The 27,020-nt window shown below is 36.7% G+C and overlaps 2 protein-coding genes across 2 annotated transcripts in view; one reads left to right on the plus strand and one right to left on the minus strand.

Moving 5' to 3' along the window:
• Positions 1-347: 347 nt before the first annotated feature.
• On the minus strand, positions 348-12,180 carry bmp15 (bone morphogenetic protein 15). The gene is made up of 2 exons (XM_039766375.1): positions 11,675-12,180; positions 348-2,864 (listed from the first exon to the last, which is right to left on the minus strand). Exons 1-2 carry the CDS (start codon positions 12,003-12,005, stop codon positions 2,005-2,007), a joined length of 1,191 nt encoding a protein of 396 aa, XP_039622309.1. The 5' UTR covers positions 12,006-12,180; the 3' UTR covers positions 348-2,004.
• Positions 12,181-21,919: 9,739 nt separating this feature from the next.
• The window catches only part of shroom4 (shroom family member 4), a 130,197-nt gene continuing 125,096 nt past the window's right edge, over positions 21,920-27,020 (plus strand). The window contains exon 1 of the mRNA XM_039766376.1: positions 21,920-22,436. Within this exon, the coding sequence (XP_039622310.1) occupies positions 22,299-22,436 (138 nt within the window). The 5' untranslated portion in view covers positions 21,920-22,298. The remainder of the gene's footprint in view (positions 22,437-27,020) is intronic.

Here is a 27,020-nt window from a genome sequence, read left to right on the forward strand (position 1 = left end):
GGCTAAATATTGCTGCTTGGGGTGGGAGGAAAAAAAAAAAAAGTGTCACAAGGAGCACATAACCATCATTAGTTTTTTCTTCCTTAAAAAGTATTTTAAATGGTGTATCATTAGGCTCATCACATTTTTACTCAAAGTGATGGACAGTGATCTATTTCTCACACATGATAAATGGACTACATCTAGTAATGTCTATTGCACTTCTGAACACTCTGTAAATCATACTTATTGTGCAATTCCATCCACATCCTACTTATTCTCACATATATTTCACTTCCGTTTTTAAGTCATTAGTTATTCTGCCCTTCCCAAGAGCAACAAGAAGTTAATCTCACATTATGACTAAGTTTTTTTTTTGGACAAATCCCTTATGCATCTGATTCAATACCATACACAAACAGATTAATGCCTCTAACTTTGCTCTATCTGCACACGCACAAAAAAAAAAAAAACCCACACACCACCAACCACCTGAAGATTTTCCTGTTTAGATACAGTACCTTTCTTGCTAAAGAAAGGCTGCAAAAAATGTTCCCTCAATTTAGATCTGTTTGTCGTCTTTTTTTTATATTCTGAGTAATTCAAGTCAAAGCAATAAGTGGAATTGATTCCGACATTTAGGTCGCCTGCATTCTTGACCAGTGATATAATGCAAGAGGTGGGTGGCACAGCTTGCTTTTTATAAGGCAAAAGCAATGAAGAGTCAGTATTTTAAAAAACACCCCATTCACATAAAATGTACTGAATTCTTCTTGACTACATAAAGATAATCAAGGCGGTACTGCATTATGGGACAAGGATTCGTTAATACTACATTACTGCACGCAGCTGAAAAGTTCTGTGCGTTTTACTAAATGATTTTTTAGAAGAAAGCATCAGGGTTTACTAAGACATTTATGGGGGGTATTTAAAAATAAAAAAGGAGGGGGGGAATGTCTCACTCACAAAGCAGAGTACCACAGATCAACTGACTCATCACACATCTGGCATGGGCATGTAGATAGATAATGACTTGCCATATTGAAATGATTCAATTATCCCCTTGGGAAGTCAAATACAAATGCTCCTTCTGAGGCTATCTGTGTGATGAAAAAAATACAACCCCCCTGAGTGACATCAGAGACACACATTAGACTAAATATGCAGCACATTTTAAACACTTCGATAAATATTCTGTAACTGTGTGAAAACCAGAAATCTAAAAAAAATATTTTCCAATCATTTTTTATGAAGTGTGCAAAATACAAACATTAATACATAATTAAATATTTAAACATCATACAAACAAACACTCCAGGACTCTTATTTTTAACTAAAGCCTTCAGAAAAAACAGCCTTTACTTTATTTCATCACAACCTATTTCTGAAGGCTTTGGAAGACATACATGTTGTGCAAAAAGCCTCCCAACACCAGAACTTATGTCAGTGAAAGCTATGTGACTATGTCTTCAGACACTATTGCACTTTCCTCTGAACCTTGTATCTCAAACTGTAAAAGATCACTTACTTTTACATTTTTTCTCCTTCAAAAAGTGTGCCTGGGGTCTGGCAGGGTTGCTAGGGAACAGCATAACAGGATTTGAAAGGGAAACAAGGAACAAGAAAAAACAAAAAAATGAAAACATCCCTCCAAGAACTTGACCCACCTTGAATTATTTTAAAATGATTAAGAATTCACATAAAAAGGCCTTTTGATGCAGAAGCACAATAAGTTAACTATCAGTGAGGCTATGATTTAAATGAAAGCTTGTGGGCAGCTGCAGCTAAAGCAGTGCTTACTATTAAAAAGCACCATTAGCATGGACTTGGACTTAGAAATGTAAACTCATAGGCACATGTAGGGGCAAAGCACCATTTCATTTTGCTGTATTTTTGGTCTTGATTGTCATCATACAACTATACCACACAGAAGTTGTGTGCTGGTAAGATTGCTAAAAATTGGGAATGGGCACACTAAGGGGAGGATGAAAATGCGGTTTCTTAGCACAAGCATAAACTGGTCGCTTATCTGCAGGTACAGGATTCTGCTATCATGTCCTCATATTCCTTGTACACAATGCTGCCATTCTGCTCCTTCATTAGAACACTAATGGGCTTATATTTATATGGGACGCAAGAAGGCCGGGGCACTTCACCATCCACAAGCTCATTAATAAAGTTCTGTACAATAGCATGATTGGGGGAGTTGTAACCATAGTGAAGAATCCTAGGACAATCACCCAAGCAATACTTTGGATTGTACTTGTGTGGAGCTATAATCCAGTGGTCCCAACCAAGCTGGTGAAAACTCACTCTGAATGAATGCAGCTTGCATTCATTTCTCACGACACTGTTCCTACGCAGGTAATTTGGGATGTCAGACCCTATGTTGCCCAGCTGCCTGATTTTCCTGTAAAGCAGGTGCCTCTTCTCCTCTTTAAGAGGTTCTTCAGAATGCCTATGAACAATTTGGCTGCCAGCATTCCGACTGTCATTGATGTAAAGTAGCAGTGCAGGGGCCTGCAGCACAGCCACCTTCTGTGGTTTTTTCACTGCTCTTGAAAAGCGCCAGTTTCGTCCATCCTCAACACAAGCATACCAGATATACAAAGTAAAATTTTCATCCAGATGTCCAGCTAAAGCGGACACTTGAGTTGTAATATCAGTCTCAACCCATTTGTCTTCTGGCCTGAAAAAGAGAATCCATGGATCTTGCAGAGACGATGGATTATCTTCCATTGGGGAGGCTGTAAAAACCTTCAGTTTACAGGCAATTTTCTTAGTGATATGAGGCTCCATTCGTAAGTGGACTATCGCCACCTTCACAAGAGTATCTCCTCGAAGGATTTTAAGCTCATATTTCACAGAATGCATATGCCAAGGATCTACAAAAAAAAAAAAAAACAAAGTTGGGTTTAATGCACAATTAAAAATGGACTCCTTCCAGCTTCACACAAAAAAAGTCATCAATACTTACAACAAAAGTCATGATTTACTCAACTTAATACTTGGTTACTTTAAAATAGGGGTGCCCACACTTTTTCAGCTTGCCAGTTGAAATGATCTACCTACATTATACATATATACATACACATATACACACACACATACATACGGAGTATACTTTATACAGAAAATATGTTGCCGCACCTTGCATAACTGAATAAACTTTATGGCACAATAACAATACATTTATAGTCACTATAGTATTTGGATTTAATAATCTTAGATGCGGAAAATCTATCTAAAAGTGCAGTTTGCCAGGCAATTTGTAAAGTCTGTTTGGCTCTGAAATATTTCCTTCGGGTTTTCATAGCGTTTCCTGGACACCTGCATGTGCAGACAATAAGAGAGGCATTTCATGACATTGCAGGTACACCGGCAAAACACCCACAGTTTCATAAAGAATCTCACAATCTGCCCAACATTCTCATTACCCAGGATTTCCAAATGTGATTGGGGCACATGGGACTGATCAGAGTGGAGTTTGATCAAACATTTGGAAAATGTACCTCTCCTCCTGATGAATAATCAGACACAGTGTCTTCATCAAATTAGTTGACCTTCATAAATATCTCGTTGGTCAGACATAGGTTCTAGGGATATGATATTCCCTGCAACTGACCCAACCAAACAGGGCTATATGGAACATACCTATGGCACACATTGAGGACAAATATATGCAATAACCATCCTTTACCTGAAATGAAGTGACCACTGCATTCTGCCACTGGTTCTGAGGAAGAGCTTCGCCCTGGAATGCCCTCAGAAAGAGGGTGATGGGCATTTTGCTGGAGAGCGTGGACCTCCACCTGTTTTTTGCTTGTCTGCCTTATTAGCTTTATACTGTAATTAATATTTTTTTATATTATGATTCTTTATGTCAACAATTCTTTAATCATATACCAATATTTACCAGTCTGAAGTATATTCTTGTACTTCACTTTAACCTGTTCCCATGTTCTCCTTGTGCGCACGTTTGATCTGGAATTATGACATTAAATAATAATTAATCTGACACATAGGAAATGAAACGCTGCATTCAGGAAGTACAATGCACAGTACTTGCCGTTTAATTTGTCGGACACTTTTTGCCAGCCATCTTTTCTGGTTTGGGCTGCTTTTGCAGTGTTACCCCTTGTGCATATTAAGTCTTGAAATTCTTCACATCCTTCGATTAAAAGTTCCTGCTCCGCTTGTGTGAAAAAATGTGCCCGTTCTTTCGTCATTTTGGTTACAGCCTATCAAAGACTTTCTAGACGTTTTCTAGACTCAATATATATGGGCTTTTTAATCAGTGCAGGCACGCACATTCATCTCGGATGATTAAATCCAGCTAGACCAGGGTTCCTCAATCCCAGTCCTGGAGAGCCGCAGTGGCTGCAGGTTTTTGTTCTGACCTGGTTGCTTAATTAGAAAGCAATTCTTGCTAATAAAGCACTAACAAGCTATGAAATTAAATTAACTCTGCTATGTCAGGTCATTCTCATATCCTAGATTTTCTTTCCCTTTCTATCATGCAAATGATTTGAAGGCTAAAATGGACGAGAAATTTTCAGTCCTTCACATTTTTCTCTTCATTTTTCTTCCAAGTATTTAATTAAACCCAACAGTGCAGATAAATACACACAGGTTTAAATGTAAATAAGCTAAATGGAGAAATGCTGCTCTCTCTTGTCATTTGCATGTTATTGATAATAAGGAGCAATTAAAATAGCTGTTTAAGACAAAATTAAGCATTAAGGGCTCAAAATCACTAAAGTGAAGCAGATGCGTTACTTTAGCAATAAGTGCTTTTTATTAAGCAACTGGGTTGGAGCAAAAACCTGCAGCCACTGCGGCTCTCCAGGACCGTGATTGAGGACCCCTGAACTAGACTAATCTACTACACGGCTGCATTTGAAAAACCGACTTATCCCAGGTCAGTTTCACCGGCATTAACTCATCCAAGATGATGCATCTGATCTCGGATGATTTAAGCGATGTACGGAAAATACCCCCCTGGTCTATCATCCACATCAAAACACAGCTTACCAAAACATATCCTCTTTTTCTGGCACCTTTATTTACCAAGCATCAACTCAGAATGAAGACCATGGTTTCTGATGTGAAAATAGATTCCACCATGGCATATGCCAAGTTCAAAACTAATGTCAATCTGCAGAGCTCCTTTCAACCTCTGATTAGCAAAATCTGACTCACTGATCTGTCTGTCTATATGCCCTGCTAACAAGTGTGTTCTGCCTTGGCACATATGCTACATAGACGCCCTTCTCTCAGACATTAAAAAAAAAAACCCCCAACCACCTCAATTCTTACCCTAAGGCCAGGAAATGTGCTTTACATGACCATCCAAACTGCTTCCAGTCCACTGGTATTCAGGCAATTATTTACACACATCTCTTTAGAAAATGTCTTGGAAATGCTTAGAATGTTGCCCATGTGCTCCGCAATGGACCCCTACACCTCTAATTAACTGTGGTTTCTGTTAGAGGGTTAAGTTCAAAAGGTCAAGGAGAACTGCAGCTCTGCCCTTGTGTTCGGTGGTAAAATGTGTACATTACTAGTTTACTATGCAAGTTCTAATCACTGAAATAGTGTATGCAGCATTATTTTGAAAATTAACTTGGTAAACATGAGAATTGACTATACAAAACATTTCTGGATTGGTTTATAGCACATTCTCAACTGGGTTATCAGTCACAAGGCACTAACCAGTATGGAACACACCGATATTTACCAAATTTAAAAACCTAGTCTTATAGCATGGTGTAAAAGAAAGTTGGAGTAAATGCCCCCTCTTGTGTGCTTCACTTATCACTCAACTCTAGCAGACCACTTGACAATCAAAATGTAATTGAAAGCAGAAAGAAAAGTGCTGGCCCACTGGAAAACACTAGAAATCTGTTATGGATGATCTCAGGTGGATTGAGCAAGACAGTATTATTAACACACACCCACTTTTATGTGCAAATATTTTAGAAGAATTCAACACCAAACCAAAAACATCTTGTATAAATTAGGCTTTATTGGAGGGACAAATAATGGTTTGCAATGGAATTTGAAGAAAAAAAAAAAAAAACACACACCTACAGGACTTATTTGAAAATAAGTAGTACATTAAATATATATTAAAATATATTGATGTCAGATATTTTTCTAAAACGCTCTTCATTCCATTCTTCAAATTGAAGATGATGGTAGTACCAAACAGTTACATTTTAATTCATATTAATCTAAATAAACCTGCATAGTTAAACTTTGGCCCCCTTAAGAATATTTGTTTTGGATGTGACCTACTGTATTAGAGGATTACCATTGACCTCAGAATTGGTATTTTAATATTCCAATATTGTGCCACCTAGCAGAAGTTAAACTTATTGCACTCCAATGCAAAATTAAATTTCATTTTAATAAAGGCTGAATATTAAAATGTAAACATTCTGCAAAAATGACCTTGTTAGCCGATTCTGACCCCACCCACAACCAACAGTGCACACAGTTTCAGTCATGCATTGACTATGGACCAATAGTACCAAAGTAGTATAGCATAGTGCCAGTTCAGCTCCCATCTCCAAGTACTTCACTTGACCTGCCTGAGCTCAGACAATACAGTATATAGCTGTACTACCTGTATTTTTAAAGTTAATTGAGATGCCAATCACTAAAGAAAAGCTCCAACAGTATATAAAATGTATTTTTATTGCAGTGAAACAATTTTCAGCACATTCTTCTCTCTAAGATTCAAAGTCTAATTTCTCCAACTGTAATGCCCACATTTTTTAAATACATTTTTCTGTCACACTATTAAGATATGCAAAATAATCTTTCAGTCAGAGTCACTTTTAGACAAATGCACAGCCCTCACTCCAGAATACTAAGAAGAGTTTTGGCTTTGTTTCAATGTTTTAACTTTATGTTTAACAAGGAATCAAACTTATCTACAGCGAGAAGACTCAAATACAGCTTCTAAACACATTACCTGCCACACTGTGCCAAAATGAATGTGTATCATCCCAGCCTCAACAGGACCAGATAATAAATGCAAAACCGTATCAGACTATTTAAACATCTCTAGCTCTTCAGGGTCATAATCAAGGAAGTGCTTACATGCCATAGACCCTTTAATTAAGCAATGTTAAATAATAATACAATTCATATTTAATTCTGATATGGTGAAAGAGTTGCTGAAGGAGGAGCAGACTAAAAAATAATAGTTAAAAGAATATTAACCTCTAGGAAGACATGCCCAAAAAAGCTTTAGGAAAACGCATTTTATTCCATACTTCTCTGCAAGAAAAATACAGCATAACTAAAAAGCAACAAATACACCAGCTCAGTATTCCATTTTGAAATCATGCCATCACTTGTATTAAAAAATAGTAAGGAGAAGTGGATTAGGAACAAACTAAAGCCACTTTAAAATTACTTTTACATACTATTTCACTTATAAATGCAGACACTTCAAATTGTCTGTCACGGTCACTCACACGTTGGTGGAAGGCTGCACATTTCTGGTAGTTTCCTGGTGTACAGTGTATACAATCGATTTTTTTAAAGCAAAACACCCACATACAAGTAACAAAACTTTTAAGATCCCCCTTTCATTCCAAGCTTCTGCGGTTTTAGCAAAGGTTCTTTTAAAGTGACCTCTAACTTAGCCATATATTTCCTATAAAATTACTATTCTACCAGAAGGCAGACCTACATTTCAAAACTGTTATGCGTTATAATTATTGATTTGAAGAGCACAAGTAGAAGTTAATCCAGAATGATTTTAGTAGCTCTACTCTGACGCCAAACATGTTTTTCTGACTTGCAGAGACATGAGACAATCTCACACCATGCTAAATCCTGCAATAATTCTATTACAACGTTTTACCACATACTGTATATGGGTACTTCCACACAATACACTGGAGTTTTTAGCATGACTTTGATTTTGACCCTTAAAGAACTTAGCTCAAGCAAAGCAGATACTTTGTTAGCCAATTATATGTAAATAGCAATGTTTTACCCCATTACCCCACAGACAAGCTGGCATTTATTATGGAGTTCAGGACCATAACTTTGTATCCCAAATTTATTTTAAAATAGTTGGTTGTGCTTGTCAATTTCAAAAATTGTACCTCATTAATTAATACACATGTGGATTGAGGTCTAGTGACCAAAGGGCCTATGGTATTGACAGTAAATTTATCTTCATGTTTGTGGAATAAGAGGATTTCTCCAGTCTTTACTGTTCTGGTAAAAAACTGTTTGCAGACAAGAATTAAGATGCCATGAAGAACTCTACCTGATGTGCAAATATGATGAGATATCACGGTGCATTTAAATGTTGCTCCACCTAATCCTATGACTCAATTAACACACACTACTCCAAATCCACCATCCATCCAACAGGACAGGTTTATGGAACCACAAATATTTCCACTTCCTGAAACTTCCATCTGTTGCACCAGAATGTACCAGACCAAATGAAATGTGCTTTTAATGATAGTGTTTCTACACCCACTGCAAATGTATCTCCTTATTTGTGGACATAAGTAGGACCCTCGATCATCAGTTGCCATGTCACTGCAGTTACAAGGCAGAATAATGATTTTTACATTTTGTGCGCTTCCCTTAGTATACCGTTAGCAGACTTTTATGTTGGTTGGATATAGGGTGTGGAGGCTCACAGCCATTAAAAGCATGAAACTTGTACTTTAAGTCCATAATGAGATCTTCTAATACACTCCTGGATGGCAGCCATACACATACACTACACTGCATTCAAACCTTTAGTCTTGCTTGTTCTCCCTCTGAATACATGAGCAGTTTTAAAATTTTACCTATTTGTACAACTCATCTTTCACTTAGATGTTTAAATTGCATTAACTATTGCATAAAAAGCTAGACCTAACCAGTCAATGTCCCCAAAAAGGGCAACCTCCCCACCTTATTAATCATATTGTATAATGATATCTACCTGTAGTGCACTGTCATTTCAAGGCATATTCACAACAATTGTTACGCCTAACTAATGTTAAGGAACAGCATCTATGTCTAAGGGATACCCCTAAACTGCTACTACAATCATGATGTTATCCATACAATATTTGCTGTCTCCTACAGGCAGTCACACACAACAAACAGATATACTCTGTCAAATAGTTTTAAAAGTTGAGCTCTAGCCTTACTTGGACCAATCATCCTTTACAGTATTATGCTTGAAACCCTATTTGGAAGGGACAGAATCAGACATTGTTAATAAATTCCATCACTTTCAAACAGGTTAAAGATCACTTTGCAAAACAAAAAGGCAGGGATTAATGATCCACCCTTTCTCCATTAACTGAAATACTTCCTTGGAAATTGTTTGTGTGCTACAGTGCTCATTAATATGACAGATTGCTTACAAAGCACAATTATCAATATGTTCACATTGAATTTTAAGTTAACTGCTAGGATTTACCACCTAGAAGTTACAAGGTAATAACTAGAAACCACAATGCTGCCCAGTCAGATACTCACATAGGGGACACCCACTGCATTATTTGTAAACATCTTACAAGTTAAATTTATGGACCAAAAAAAAAAAAAAAAAAAATGTTGGCTGCATAACGTGTTAACAGATAGAATAAAACATCTTTAGTACTGGGGACTGCGGTGGGCTGGAGCCCTGCCCAAAGTTTGTTTCATGCCTTGCGACCTGTGTTGGCTGGGATTGGCTCCAGCAGACCCCTGTGACCCAGTAGTTAGGATGTAGCGGGTTGGATAATGGATGGATGGATAGTACTAGGGATGTAAATATTAAATCTACCAATCTTTAAGCTTGCTTATTAGAACTATAGACATGGAGGGAGCCAGACCCTTTCTGAGGGCATCAGGCATAAAGCAAATAATATCCAAACATTACAGACAAAGCATTCAAGCATGAAAAAAGATCACTCTGACATAAATTTCAGTTCAGTATTGTACAAGTTAGTGTATATACCAAATAAGTGTGTAAATCTGAGTATTTGGGTTAAAATTTCAAACACATTTAGCTGCCTTAAGTCACTTCTATTAGAAAAGTGCCACATATTTCAAAAGAGCAAAGTGTAAGGGCACAGATGCACTTCAAAGAATGTTCAAAAGCTAATGGACTGGCAAAGCCTTTGCAAGGTACCTTTCAGAGTTTGTACAATGAAAGAGCATTCATATTGCAATAAAAAAAAAAAAAAAAATTTACTGGAAAATGTAGGATATACATATATATTTTTAAAAAATAAATTAAAAGCAATATACACACAAACATAACAAGACCACCAAAATGGTGTAAATTGTTGAATAGCCTGACGCAAGCACTTTATTACAGTTAAAATTTAACAAACAATAATTCTTTGCATTCATATAGCGCTTTTCTCACTACTCAAAGCGCTCGGCAATTGCAGGTTAAGGGCCTTGCTCAAGGGCCCAACAGAGCAGAGTCCCTATTGGCATTTACGGAATTTGAACCAGCAACCTTCTGATTGCCAGTTCAGATACCTAGCCTCAGAGCCACCACGCCACCTAAACAATGCATTTTCCATTTGTTTTTCTACTCGTATCCAATGTATCTTTTACAAATATTTAAACTAAAAGGTTATTGAAATAAATTATGGTCATAATCTACTTCATCAATTACTTTAGCAAAATAAAAAAAAAAAACACACACACCACACAACCGCCCAACTGACACAATGATAAACACATAAAATTTCTAAAATATGCTGTATCAGATCACAGAACACAAGTAAACTATGGCAGTAGAAGACATAAGCTATTAATGTACTGAAAAATCACTACCACCTTTCTGAAATCCAATATGAAACCACAATGAATCACTCCCTGGTTAGTAAGAACCCTACTTTTAGTATAACCATTTTATAGAGCCAGCGTGTCACTTTAAATTCATGTGAAATACAACCCACACACATGGGTCATATGAAATGCCTATGAGGCCAACTTTTCAATTAAGGAAAGTACTAGTGAATTTATAGTTTATTTGTTACATTTATTAAAATGTCCTCAGCAATGGCCTGGAGGACCACCTAACATTGCTTTTTGTGGCACTGTATTGGACTAAGCATATTTGTGTTACCAAAAAAAAAAAAAGATTACATTTTTTTTAGAAAACACAGAACATGCACACTTCACAAACACAATGTACTGCAAGATTTGAAAACCATCTCCTAAACCTACTCAATACAAAAAGTGCAGGCTTACAAAATGAACACACCTCTTAAACACTTAGAGACACGTAATTAGACCATAAAAGGTGCCCACTGGGAAGGGGGCTCCGCGCATAAACTGACAACCCATACTCAATCGCTTATAGTCAGAATAGGACGCAGTGCTGGCGCACTTTGGTGTGTAGGTATTTTTATTGGTGCACATAGGACCATCCCTGAATGATTTATTGTTTGAAAACCGAACGTGTCTTGCCTATCCTTTGCTCGCATTTACGCCGGCTTGATCAGTCCCATCTCTAATAGTTTAGCAGACGTGACCTGGCTAAAAATGGCTTTAATGTAGCGTAACTAATTGAACAATAAAATGAATATGGTTTATTAAAGTCTAAGAGGCAAATTATTCCACAAACTGCCACTGAGGCAACAACTTGACCGTTTTTCTTTTAACAGAAAGATCGACCTTAGACGCGAAAATGCCAGTCAAGCCTCACACTCACCTGTGCCTGTCCGCCCATGGCGCGTACTGCTCGCCGATGACTTGAGAAGCCTGACTGTGTTGGATCCCAGGGTCCGATTTTCTCTGGGCCTCCCCTCCTCATCCGCAGAACGTGAATAGAGATGTAGCATATACTGCAAGGTTGGGTCATTCGACTGCGCCTGCGTTTTCGGATACTGGGACTGCTGTTCAGCGAGTTGTGCGGATAAAATGACACCGAGCAGTGACAGTGATCGCTCTTGTCGACTCTTCTCCTCGGTGAAAGCTGCAGACTTGAGTAAAACCATGAAAGTTAAAAAATCGAGCAAGCTGCTATGGCCGGTAGCCTTCATGCTGGTTTTGTGATGTGGGTGTGTCTGCAGGCAAGAAGGCTACCCTAAACCAAAGCGAGCGGGCAGGTGTGGAGGTACCTAGACGGTGATAGGCTAACTCTGGTGTGGTCCGAAGCTTTTACCGCCATTGCAATTAATTCGGAGCGATACAGACCATGTGACTATTTTAGGATCTTTATTCGGAAGAGGAGGGGCACTGTTATCCTGCAATGGAATTCAATTTCATTTATAAACGATACTGAGATAGTGTTCGGTATGGAAGGCAATATATACAATTTAATTTTACTTTCAAACTTTTGGATCAATAGATCGTTGTTAAGTAACGACATAGTCTGTCAGTGGTTGCATAATTTTAAGCACCAACCTCAATTTTTAGACTTCTGAATTAAAAAAAAATAATTAGTAATTATTCTTACTTCATTTTTGTATTATGCATCTTACTTCGCAACAACAGGCCCTTCACATCTCTAGACTAACAGACCGCAGTCGTTTGGTTTCACCGGAGCATCCATAATTAAAACTCAAAACTTCAAGTACCAAGTACAGGGTGACACAGAACAAGTTACATAACTTCTTCACCGAAACTAATCTGTTCATAAATAACCATGCACATCTGATTGATGCAGAGATCAGAAAGGTGCCTCTTTTGTTTCAACCTGTTGTATTAATTAGTAATCTGTTTTTATCTTTAATTTAACTCCCCTACCAATTAATTAAAATAAAATTGTTCAGCTCCTTCTGTATTTATTATGACAGCAATCGATGGCATTGGTTGTCTAAGTTAACTAAAGGACTTTAAAATAAATGTGTTGTCTGAATTTACCAGATATTCTCTCTTGTTCTGATTCTAAAACTAAACATATATTTTAAAATTAGCAAGTGGATGAATTCATCTTTGTACACCTTACGATGATGGGTTACTAAAGGTCTGATTCCCTAACATTAAGATTTCTTCATACTCTCAGTTCACTGTGTCCTGAATTACTGCAGTGTCTGCTGGTTTTTAATCCAAACAATCTTTTAATCAGTGCACCATTCAGGCCTGTAATTAGACTGCTAGCTTAATTGAACATATTATTACTTTGAAGACTCAACATTTAATTTAGAAATCACCTATCAGCATGCGTTTTTTGTGCTTCAGTGATACTCTGGGAAGATTTTCATATGTTATTTGCAGAAAAAGGTAAGTTCTCCTTCATTTTATTGTATTTTATTCAGTTACTGTTTTTTTTTTTTACAACTAAGCACCTGCTATCTATAACATATTGTCATTTATAAAGGTTCCTAAATTTTGTTTATTGTAATTGTTAAAGGAAACAATTAAGTGAATGCATTGTTAGCAAGAAAGTTTATTCTAAAAATGAAGACAAGTGACTACACTGTGCAAATAGGACACAGTTTGCTTAAAGTTATGATTACAGTTTATTATCCTAGCCATGGCAGCAAAGAAGAAACACTCAGCATACCAATACTGTTACAAAATTAATCTGACACTGCTTTATTAAAGGAGGAAAAGGAATCAAAATGAACAGAATGTGAACTTAAGTCTGAAATTCAAGCAATCGCTCCATAAACCCACCAAATGTCTTGCTGAAGTGTGTTTTATATTTTATTTATAGATAATGAAAATAATCAGATAACACTGGAAACAAGCACAGACAGAAAAAGGAGAAAACAATCAAGTCTCACAGCTTAAAAATAGCAGTCTATAGAATAAAGCGAAGAAGAGATGTAGCTTTAGCCTCAAACTGAACGTGGGAAACAAAGGAGTTGGAAATAAGAGAGCAGGAAAGAATGAGTAAGCTGTACAGTCAGGAATTCTGTACTGTGGATTGTTCAGTGTTAAGACTTTACAGAAGGACAGCAAGGGGAGGTGATATTCTGAAACAGACTGGTCATGTTTATTTTTTTTAAAGAAAAACAAGTATCCACCCATTTTCTAATCCACTAAACCATTAATTTTAACACATTAAGTCGTTAATTTTGTACAGTTAGTACTTTTTTCTGTCCTGCCATTATTGGATGTAAGGTGTTTACAATACTGAATGGAGCTCCAGTGTATCACAAGAGAAACATTTACAAGCTACAGTGAGAATGAGCAAACTCCATATGAGTAACAACTGGATACCATATTCCAAAGCAGACTCTGGATCCATGAAGCTGCAGCACTAGGAACTAGACTACCATTTTCATCCTACAGTAAGACATTACATATCTAAGAACATTGCTTTATTAACTATGGCTATGAAAACCTTCACAGGTTTTAATGTACTACAAAATTACATTTTAATTGTGACTTCTTTAGGCATTGAGAAATGCCAAATAATAAATTGAAAAAAAAAAAAAGAAATTCTGCTGAAATGTTTAATTAAATAATAAAATCAAAACAGAAAATAACTGCTCTCATAAGCTTTCTTCTTGCTGGAATCAGAATTTGACTGAGACACATTTGGCAGTCGATAAATGTATGTGTTTCTGGGACAAGAATCTAGTGGTTATGCATATGTGGACACTGCAATTTTTTGCTCATTCTTCTTTGTGAAGTTATTTTATAATGTCTTCAGTTAGATCAGAACCATTGTCAAAGAGAAGGTTTTAACTCCTGCTACATACATATTGATTGGATGAAGGTCCAGACTTTGATTGGATCATACATGCTACATTAGTGACTTTTCATTTCTATGACAATCCTGTGTGGCTTTGGCTGTTTGTTTTGGACCACTGTTCTCCTGAACGTCCCACCAACAGAACCTTATATATACAGGTATATACAATATATAAATACATGTGCTGTATGTATATACACACACACTAGTAGTATTACCCAGAACTGTTCAGGGTGAGGGCAGCAAAAAACATTATATATTCAAAACAAAACATAAGCTATGTTATATCCTTCTATATAAAAGCGGTCGGGATTGTCCTTCCGTCCGGAGTTTCATACACTCCCCGTCCGTCCATTTTGCAATGCACGATGGGATTTGTAGTTTCGTTTTTCCAGGTAAAAGATGATTTTCTACTCCAGACTGTGCGATATCTTCTTCTTCTTTCTTACTATATAAAAGCGGTCGGGATTGTCCTTCCATCCCGTGAGTGGAAAGTGTAGTGGTATTCCGCTTATCACAGACTTACTATTTGCAGCTTGCGGTACGAAGCGACATGATGTAAGCAGAGTTCTGGTGCTCCCATCGTTCCTTTGCTTTTGTGCGCGATGCGCTGGAAAAATAGACAAAATTATGTCTCTGGAAATAATTAATGTTGATGGAGTACAAATGCCTCACCGTGTAGTAAATATCAGGGGGGTTCAAAAGGGCGACCTCAATATAGAAAAAAAGTTTAAATTTCATCACAAAAATAACAGAAACTACGAGTATTAAAGTAATACCGCTCAAATGCAATATAGCCAAATTAATGAGTTTGTATAAAATATCAAATTGATCTACATATTGAATTGCCTTAAGAAGTGGTCAACTTAAAAGTCGGTCGCCTTAAAAGGCAGGTCAGTCTAGTATATAAATAAACTGTGTATATATATCACTCTACAAATTAATTCAGAACTGTCTGAGGTGAGTGTAGCAAATGCCACTACACTGTGGAATAAACACAGCCTGTAGTGTTTTCCTGTACAAAATTTGGTGGAGATATGTTGAATGGTGAATTTTCATACTGGACAAACACAAACAAGAAGACGTGCCACTGCCCAGGGTGGGGGCACCAACCAAATTTTGTAATGAAACATTGCCTAAAGATCCCCTCTGTACAAATGGAGAATCTGTGTAAAATCTGGCAGAGATGGGTTCAACACTGTAGATCTGAATACCAGACAAGCACATGCATACAAACACACATTCACCTTTATATGCTGTATTAAATATGTTTTTACCTCTGGCTTTAGCTTTCTAGGCATGCCTTACTTAACCTTTGTGTAATTTACTGCTTACCTGAATACTGCCTTTTGCCTGTTTGTTCTTAGCAGAATCTTCCTGCTGTCTCAATGTTATCTCCATGCTGTTATCAGATCCATCTTACCTGGCTCCACAGATGGTTTTTATTTTCCCCCATGTCCAGGTAAGTCCCGACAATAACCTTTTTTGAAGGGAGGTCAGCTAAAATTTCAGATTACTTTCACTGCCTGGAGGTATAGCAGATAACAATTTGATGGACTTGTTGGCATAAATGTTCAGTTCTGCCGCCATCAGATCACAGTATTGTCTTTAACATATTCTCAGAGCTGCCCACATAACTTCTGATAAATGATTTTTGAGATGTCATATAATGTCTCAACTATGGCTTTTACACATAGCAATTAAATCTACATTTTCCAAGAAAAATTTTGTCGCAGTTCTTTGGAATAGAAGACTCTTTTAGTGGTGCCATCTTTTTCTTTTTTAGCTTGATGTTCTGTTCTATGTAGTTTCACAATTTTGCTATGTTTTGCCACAAATTTACAATGGTGTTTGTTGCATCTGGGGAAAGTTTTCAGTGCCACTACAATGTTATTTATACCTGTTTTGCCTTGATATCTGTCATAATCTTATTCCTGATTTTTTAAAAATATGCCTTTGTCTTTATGATGTAGTTTTTGTTTGAAGCTCCACTAATAAATACGCACAGAATTGGATATATGAATCCATGAGAAACACCTTCTTCACACATAGATGTCTGTCATGTAACACACTATGTCACCTCTAAAGCCATCAATTTACCCAGAGCAAAGAGAATTACAGAATAATTTATTACAAGATCACTTTTTAACCATCTATATTATTTTGTTTTCACTATTTAATTTTTTGGTACTAATGAATGGCATATACTGTATCAAATGGGCCAAATGGGGAGGCAGCTTGATGGATGAGGTTTCCAGAACTCTAAAAATATCCAAATCTTATTATGTGATATCATCTACTGTTAAATTCTGCTCCGTTCTTCTAAAATTTTTATTATTATGCTGCATTAAGGATTTGTTCTGTTCTGCGTATTGTATTGTATTGACCCCCTTCTTTTGACACCCACTGCACGCCCAACCTACCTGGAAAGGGGTCTCTCTTTGAACTGCTTTTCCCAAGGTTTCTCCCATTTTTCCCTACAAGGTTTTTTTGGGAGTTTTTCCTTGTCTTCTCAGAGAGTCAAGGCTGGGGGGCTGTCAAGAGGCAGGGCCTGTTAAAGCCCATTGCGGCACTTCCTGTGTGATTTTGGGCTATACAAAAATAAACTGTATTGTATTGTATTGTATCACAATTAAATACAATTCGATCCAATATTACATAACATTCTCAGACCCGCTAAATATAATTGTTCTTGACAACATTGGGCTCAATATTGCTCGGTACACTTGCCCATACACCCAGACATACATTCACAAACAGTCTATTTGTAACTAATGTACTATTAACCTGTGTCTCTCTGAGATGTGGGAAGGAAACAGGAATACCAGGATACTTGGTGAAAATCGCACATAGGCATGGGAAGAACATACCGACTTTGAAGTCAGCAATGCTAGCCAATTTTGCTACTGTGAGTAACTTTTATAAAACAAGAAAAAATTCAAGAGGGGCATTATTTTATAGGTATTATATGTCCAAAAGAGTTACACAACCATGTTCATTCTAAGTAAATGTGCTGAATACAGAAAATCAAAAAAAAAAACATTCAAACCTAAATATTCCATTAGGGCGTCTCGCATGAAGCTAGAAACAATTCCATAATATCAAGCAGGAGTCAGGCCTGTACATTTGGTGTTTTTTTTCCTGTATTATTATATTAACTTCGTAGTACTAGGGTGTTGTACCTTGTTAGCCATTATGAATGTAGAGAAAAGTCAAGCAAAATGACACCTTTTATTGGCTAACTAAAAAGATTACAATATGCAAGCTTTCGAGGCAACTCAGGCTCCTTCTTCAAGCAAGATGTAATTGATTATATCTTGCCTGAAGAAGGGGCCTGAGTTGCCTCAAAAGCTTGCATATTGTAATCTTTTTAGTTAGCCAGTAAAAGGTGTCATTTTGCTTGACTTTTCTCTATATTAACTTCATAAATTATTAATCATGTGGGTGTGTGGGTAAATATGCTCTTCCATGAACTGGCATCCTTTCTAGGACTGGTTCCTACCTTGTGGTTTATACAAGTTGAAATGACTCTGGTTCTCTGTGAAGCAGTCAATTCTATGAAAAGAAAACATTAATGTGACTGATAAATAACTCATTAGTTACTATATTTCCACACAGTGTCTGCTTACCAAAATAGATGTGTATTTTTACCAAAATAAATGCAGATATATGATTTTACGAATTGCATAGATTTACCTTGAAATTTTAGAGATAGTGTAAATCACCATGCATGATTCTTTAAAATGGGAAAGAAAACTAATGGTAGAGTTGGGTTATAATTTCCATCTCTGCTTCTTTGCATCTTCTGATTATTAAACAGAAGGGAACAAAAATGTGCCAACACTGCACCCCTCTAGTTTAGTCACCTGAGTTTTAGCATTGCATAGCCCTGTGCCCAATTGGTAACATTATTCTCTTAAAGTTCTTGGTCACTCCTCCAGTACTTCTGTATGGATTCTCTATATTTTCACAAAGTCCTTAGGATTTTCTCTGCGGACTACAATTTTTTAAGGGACATACCATTAGGTAAATAATAGGACCTATATTAGCCTAGCATAAATAATGAGGATTGTGTGCTTCTTAGTGGAATGACATCTAAAAAGCTGATCCAGAAAAGTGGGTGGATAACTAACTAGCTGGATAGATAAATACATGTTCAAATGCACAATAAAGCAATAGACAGAAAGATAAAGACACTATATGACAGATAGCTAAAGTTAAAGGTACTATATCGTGTAAGACAGATAAACTTCTGTGCCTTTTTATAACAAGATTTTATACATATAAATGTTTACTAGCTGTTTCTAGATGATTAGATAGATAATTGAAAGCACTATACACTATAAGACATCTGTTGCTCTCTAACAATTGTTTAAAGTATTAAGCAGAAACTTTGGACAGATAAATACAAGAGTTAGAAGACTATCAAAGTTTGCTCCTAGAGGGTTATAGTGATTTTAGGTTTTCATTATGAACAAGGTATATCTTTATTAAACGTGCTTCTATTTTTCATTCTTTACATTTATTGAGTCAAACCAGAAATATCCAAAAGGGTTTATTCATACTCTGTTAACGTTTAGCAGTGTGCCTGCTCTTGCTTTTTAGGGTTTTGTTATCTGATTTTATTTAAATATCTCAGTTGTATAAGTCTTAAAGATCACACAAATGCAAATGACATTTTATGTAGAGTCTCGTCCTAATCTTTCTCTATTGTTTGCTCTTGTGTCTGTACTTTGTTAACTGTGGCTATTTTGATTCAATTGATAAATACCGCTTTTAACTACACTCATTCTTTATTAGCCTTGTTTCATTCTGCTCTTATTCTTTACTTAGAAATAAACTGCCTTGAGTTTTAGTACGCATGAGATTCGTTTTTTCATTTTCTCCTTTTCAGTTCACATTTTTTCCCCATGGAGTTTACTTTGTTAATTGTATCCAAATGGTAACACTTAACAAAGAGCAGAAATGGGTGTAAAGGACAACAAATGCTAAAGAGCAGCAACTTCAGTGTCATTTGCACTTGTTTGATCATTAAGAAGCAGCAGCTTAAAAAACAAAGATATCTGGAAAGACATAAAAGGACAGGAGTAAGATGGGGAAAACATAGTGAATCTGTTCAAGTTATGCCAAAAAGTAAAAAGCACAGCTAAGACACTCTGAATTGACATAGTAAAGGCAGAAACTGGGAAATAGTGCATTTTCAATTATCTAATTACTAAGAACAGTAGTAGAGTACATTAAATTTATAGATTAACTCACTACCTTGTTATACAATGTTATCCCCTTTCTTCTTCCAAATATTCCTCCTAATTACTATGCTTACTTCAAAAACTATTCCTATTAAAAGTAAGTAACTGATAAGAACATAAAATGTGGTTCTGCATGAAATGAGACAAGAAGACACACCCTTTGTACATGTTTGTATATATTTTATATTTATATATGTATTTTTTAAATTTGAAAACCATGTCATTGTTTACAACCTGCATTTTGTTAATTATTTCTTGACTTGTAGTGGCTAAAGTAATGGAATAGACACACCTAGAAACTGTATGCCTCCAAACAGGTTGTACTCATTTTATAAAAATACAGAGGTTATTGTTTTTTTTTCAATACTTTTTCAACACTCTGCAATATTAAAAAAATAAATAAGAATGTTGTAGACTTATACACACAATAATTAACCACTGAGTTCACTGACAGCACAGATCTTTTAATTTGTTGTGGACAAATCTCATATTTTGTTAATATCATCAAACCCAAAAATCATTAAAATTGAATATATGAATATACCACAATACAAGATAGGCAATGTAGCACGGTGTCTTTTGGCCCCCCATATTATTTTTCTGTGCACCTTTTGATGCCTAAGCTGGACCAGTCTCCTCATCCAGAGGTTATTTAGTAACAGAAGGCATTTTTACAGTTGTGCAGTTCATTACAGAGTGAACCATTTGAGGCAGAGAGCACAGACTGCTCGGACTTTGACTGCTTTTAACTAAATGGTGGGTTTAATGGAAAAATAAAGGCTGAGTCTTTTTGCATATAACTGCTGTCTTCAAAATCATCCTCATGCAATTTCAGTTACAATATTAAATCAAACAATTACAAATGGACTTTGCACTTTGTAAATATACTTTTATATAGGTACATGCAGCATAAACTGCAAAAAAAGTTATAAGAGCTATGTGTTCCTACTGTCTAAATGTATTTATTTAGTACCTTTAGACATAAAATTGCACCTCCATTAATGCTTAATGGCTATCTCACATTACACAAACATTGGAAATGAACCTTTAAGTAATTTACAAATAATCAGCGAATTGATTCGTTTGTTTACACATAAGCAAAGTTTGCCCATCACTGAAACTGTAATAATAACTAGAAAGCAGCCAGCAGCTTTGAACAGGGGCCCTGCAGCCTATGAAAACATCAATAATATATAATGAATACAGTAAAGCTCACAGAATGGTAAAGTACAGAATTATTTATTTATTTGTAACTGTTTTCTTAAGCTTTGCAGTTCTTTTGATGGTGCTATATAAAATAAACATTGAATGACTGATTGATGACCTAGGAGAATTTAGGCTTAGAACATACTGTAACATGCACTGAAATTAAATATTTGGAGCATTCTTCTAAAATGAAAGTATTCTTTCAGCTGCTTTGTTCCTCATTCTATGAATTTTTATTAGAAACAGAAAGTAATGTGGGATTTTCTTTGACAGCTGTTGCACAAGACAATCTACCGACCAGTTAAATATACTTTAATAGTGACCAACTAGCATTCCATCCAGTGTTTTTTCCTGTCTTGTACCATATACTGCAAGTTTAGGTTTTGACCCCATGACCCTGAACTGGATTATGTCGGTTTGATGATGGATGAACAATGACTGACTCAGCAGCCTAAGTGAAGACATGCACAATGATTTTAACCATCATACCCACTTCTGAATATCTTGATAATTATTTTGCACACTTTTCCTAATGAATTTTGTGATGAGAAATTCAAACAGGGATCATTTACCAATTAATTTCCACAACACATCTTTGTGATTTGGGAAGAAAATCAGAACACATTTAAAACCCACTTTTATACAGGAAAAACATGCAAACACCATACATACAGTGATTGTCCAGGTTTTGTTCAAATCTAGGATTCTGGAGTTGTGAGTCAGAAGCTCTGGTAACTGGGTCACCGTGTCTTTTTGTTTTGTTAAGGCTACTTAAACCTAAATTAACATAATTCAGACTGATTTTATTCTGTTGCAATTTCAGAAGGATTCAACATTGTAATCTAAATTGTAACTCTGTAAACAGACTTGTGGTGGTGCTTTCTGTCAGTGATGATATATTAAATAATTTCCTTCTGGTTAGTATGTTTTAATGTTTTTCAGAACTGAACAAAACGTCTAATAAAACTAGTTTCGTCTTCCAAGCAGCACACTACAGAAAACAAAGAAACTGGCGTCTACGGCTGCGCAGCCCTGCGCAGAATCTGGTAAAATTGAAAACAGTTAAGACTTTTGATTGGTTCCCCATTACATCAATCATTCGAGTTCGGACAGAGTCATTTCCTTTGCGGCCAGTTGAACTTTTTTTTGGTTAAGTGGAAGCAATGATTCTGTACTTCTTGCTGTGATGGAGGCAGGGGGATTTTAGCAAACGCGGACAGGGCGCAACACCGATGATGGACCAGACTTCGGAGTCAGGAGATTCGCTGCTGTCCGCTCAACACATTCATGTCCAATTGCAAGGAGGAGCTCCTTGGGGGTTCACTTTGAAAGGAGGGCTTGAACACGGAGAACCGCTGATCATATCCAAGGTATGTTAAATGCAAAACCTTTTTTTCCTTCCAACCTCGGCCATTCCCTATGTTTATACTGTAGACGACTGTGTAAGTACAGTAGTTGGGGAAACAAAGTAATCTCTGTTTAACTATTCGAATCACCAAATCGTTCTTGTCTTTGAAACAGTTCGATTTATTTAGACTGGACCTCCAGGGTTTTCAAAGTGGATGATTAATGTTTAATTTGAGACTGTCCTGTGGGATTTGAAAAATCAACGGTCGTAACTGATTCACGAGATAAGAGGTAATGGCTAAAGCTTTTAAGTTGTGAGTCTTTATACAAATACATGCATAAAGTTCTAACGCAGGGCGCAGAAAACCAACGTCCGAGACAACTCCCATGCTGTCCCATTCCGCACAGCTAATACCGCACAACTGGGCGCTCGTAGCTGCAGGACGTCACCGCATCCCGCTACTAATACAGTTACAAGGCGCGCTTTGTTTTTGGTGTGAAGTGGGGCTTTGCGGCAGCAGAAGGCGTTCGGGAGGCGCGAGTCGCGCCGCCACCGCCTGTCTGTCAGTCTCTCATTCCGAAGTTCCTCCATTCCTGGTTGGAATGACGGACGGATGGACGGACAGCCACGCTACCGCAACTCGACTCATTGAATATCTGCTGGAATGCGGAGGACTGGCCTCAGACTACTCCGGCTAGCCGTTCAGTTTTTGCTCCACGAAGATCGGGTCAAGTACTGCGCATCTTTTTATATTTGTTTTTAACTTTTTTCAGTTTTGTGAACGCCTAGAAATGCTAGGAAACCTGGCCTTCTGTGTAATTAAGAGACTGTCGTGTAGAGCGGCATGAAAATCCCCGAACTGCCACCGCTACGTTTGAGGTAATTTGGACGTGACGCGCGACAGAAATTTAACACCGCGAAACCCACTTTGGAGTCCATACAATTAGACGCTGATGAGACGGGCACATGTGTACTAATTTGCCAACCTGAGGACGCGCTGGGGGTGTTTATGACATTATTTGTTCGTAATTAACGGTTGGAGGCGACAACTTGGGTGTCCTGCAGAAAGAAGTGTCAGACCTCCCTATCGCATCATTCCTGGTATACTTTACCTCCTACAGGTTTGGTTTCACATTCTTGCCTGGCCTGCGGAGGTTTAGGATTCTTATTTATGTATTTGTCTAAAATGTGCCCTGTAGTGTTTGAATGTCACAAGACCATGGACAATGTAATATTCCTATTTCGTTTGGTGGTATTTTCTGTGTAGGCCATATTTAATTTTTCTATAGCAATTGAAATTCTTTAACTTTGAATTCTTAATTTAATTGTATAAGCGACTATAATGTGCTTTATGTATATACCACGTTTTTTTGTAAATTGACAGTGTTAAAGAGTACTGGTAGGAAAATTAAAATAATTAGAATGCATTGCCAAACGGACATACTTATGGGTATAGTAAAATGAAAATTAGTACAAGCAGAAGCCACAAGGCTGTACTAATAAACAGGGGGAACTGGAAAGGGAAAAATAAACGAACATCAAACGTGCTTGAGAAACGGATGTTAACTGTAATCTGACCCACTTAATCCAGTTCTGGGTCACAGGGGAGCAGTGTACCCAAAAGGCAGGAACCATCCCTGGACAGTTAGCCAGGACATCACAGGGCACACACCACACTCAGTCATACAGAAAGAATTATCCTTCTGATTATGTACAGTGTTTGGAATACTGGATCAGCAACAGAATATTCTATGTAGGCTCTGAAACATTGTGTAAACTTTATACATTACAAACATTGTAAGGGCCAGGTTCTGGAGCTGTAGAGACATTACAAGTAACTAGTGTGCCACATGCAAATAGAGGTAGAGAATATTATATTGGATGAACAGCTACCCATCAGTTGCCTTATCTAGCTTTAGCTTGTATAACAGAGCTTGGCAGCTTTGGGCGCAAGCAACCATGGACAGGCTATGGGTTAGTCTCATGATAGTCTCGGAGGCACAAACAGCCCAGCATCTCTTTGGAATGTGAGAGGAGCATTACACAGACACAGGGAAAGCATTCAAAATTCACACAGAAGGTACACCAGATGGAAACTGAATTGGGCATCCAAAGACTGTGTAGTGGGACCACCAGGCTGCTTCATCGTGGAAAAGCAAAATGAAAACAAGAAAGGTTTTTAACTTTGGTCTCGGTTAACCCTCATAACTTAACATTTTTACTCAGTTTAGTTCTCTAATCAAATACAAATTTCTTCATTTAGCAGGATACTAGTTATATATTTTTGTATTTTGTTTCTGTTTCAAAGTAGCTTTGTGTTTTACACACAAGGATACATTTGTATTCCTGTTTTAGATGCCCTTTTGTTTTTGTTGAGTTTGTTCAAGATATACAGTAAATGACATTGAAGTAGCACTCAAATATGTGTTAATTTTTCACATTAATTTTTAACATGTTGATTTTTCACATTTGTTTCTTCATGGCATTATTATCACTATAGGAATTTTATTATAGCAGTTAACTTTAATAAATGAGAAAATTAAAACAATTCAACAAATAGCATTTATGTATTAAAACTCACAAATCTAAAAATTTTTCATTTTTTTAATAAAAGTAAATGACATGATGATATGTAGTTTTTGCTTAGAATCTGGCAATTCCTTTTTTTGACCTTTTTGTGCTGCCAGCAGACATTAACATAGGGCACAAGTTGGCAACAAACCCTGAATCTACTACCATTGTATTGCTGAGCACATTCATTTATGCAGTTATTCTCAATCTAAGCTTGCATCTCCATTGTCTTGGCTTTGAGTCACTGCCCGAGTGCTGCCTGTGTGAAGTTTACACATTCTCCATGTGTCTGTGTGAATTTTTCTCTGGGTACTTTATTCCAGCTTCCACATCCAAAAAATATGTAACACAGATTAATGGACAACCTAGGAGTAAAAATAGTAACATGCCATTTTAATACTTAATGTATTATTTATGAAATATATCAAAGGATAAGAAATATACTTCTTGATAGATTCAAAGGCTCACCATAATTGAAACTTGTTAGGTGATTCATTCAAAAATGTATTTTGAATTTATTCACAATGAAGACATATAGACTCAATACCCTCAGTTTAAGTATTTTATATTCTGTAACAGCTATACCAAAAACAACCATCAATCTTTTTTTCAACCTGCTTTTCTAATGCAAAGTCATGGATAGCTGAAACCCACTTTGGGACATTTAGTTGCAAAGAAGAAGTTATTATAAAATGGCCCATCAGTTGATGACAGGACACGTTTGTGTCTATACTGATTTATTGTTGCCATTCAACCTATCAGCATTAAATATGAGAGGAAATGTGCATCTTCAAGAGAATTCATAATAAGAAGTCTACTACCTTCATTTATTTACACTGTATAAGGTAAACAAAGTACATGGAGAAAATCTAACGAATCCCTCCTTCTCCAAGGATGTTATGTTTTGGGTTTTTAAGTCAGGCATCTACAAATTCACAATTTAGGTTTTTTCTTTTATCTTAAGCTATGTCCTTTAGTTTACACATCACTATTTTTTAACAATGTGCTTTTGGAAATTGCATACAAGACTTTGTTTTTCTTTATTGTAAATCATTAATTGTTCTTCAGGCTATAGCAGTTCTAAAGTCTCTCAAGTTACACTTCTTTGTTGAGCACATGAGGTGTTTAACCTTTGTGACTGGAAGCCAAATATCACTGTAGAATGACTGACAAGCAAGTAATCATGTGCCTTAATCACACTTGCGTGTTCCATTCAAAGCATATCAGTTGTAACTAAAAGTAACTTGACTTTGACATGTATATTGATTTCCAAATAGCGCCATATAGGTTTTCCGGTTCTCTTCATTAGAACTTTAAATAAGTACAGCAGTTTTCACAAGACATTTGGCATATGCGGCAACTATTTTCCAGTCAACTCTTGTTATAGTTTCCCCAGGGAATATCTGCTTGCTTAGTGTTAGGATGAGATATTGGAACATCTTAGCTATTAGCTAGACAAACATGCTTGATGGACTGAATGGTCTGTTTGTCAAATTTCATATGTTCTTATGTCTCCTGTGAAAGTTCAGTATCATTAAATGTGCAGTGCAGCACTGGCATTTTCTCCTTTGTATAGAATGAGCTATGCCCTCCTATATGTGATGTAAGACAATTAGGTGTTTAACGTCTGAATATATGTAATTGAACATTCATTTTCTGTCAATCTCTATCCCCTCCACTGTCTACTGTGACAAGGTCAGGGGCTGAAATGAGGTGCTTGCAGTATGTTGCAGAGTTTATTCTCTGTTTCATTTTCTGCTGCTTCAGAGGGGGTAATTGGGGGTTTTGGGTGCATAGTGAAAGTGTTCTGGGATTCATTGATCAATCAGTGACAGCATCATATATGCAGCCAATGGTATTTAAAACAGGAAAGCACTATGTTTGTCTAAATCAAAGGAGAAAAAACATTTAAATCCAAAAATTAAAGTGGGTTTGAATGCAGCATGTTATTGGAGTCATGTGCACTAATGTGAGTGTGTCAGGAGTAGCAAGCTTGCTTGGGTTTGATCATGTATAACAGTGTAATGAATGTTCT

Source organism: Polypterus senegalus, chromosome 10 (assembly GCF_016835505.1).
Source record: "Polypterus senegalus isolate Bchr_013 chromosome 10, ASM1683550v1, whole genome shotgun sequence".
Lineage (NCBI taxonomy): Eukaryota > Metazoa > Chordata > Cladistia > Polypteriformes > Polypteridae > Polypterus > Polypterus senegalus.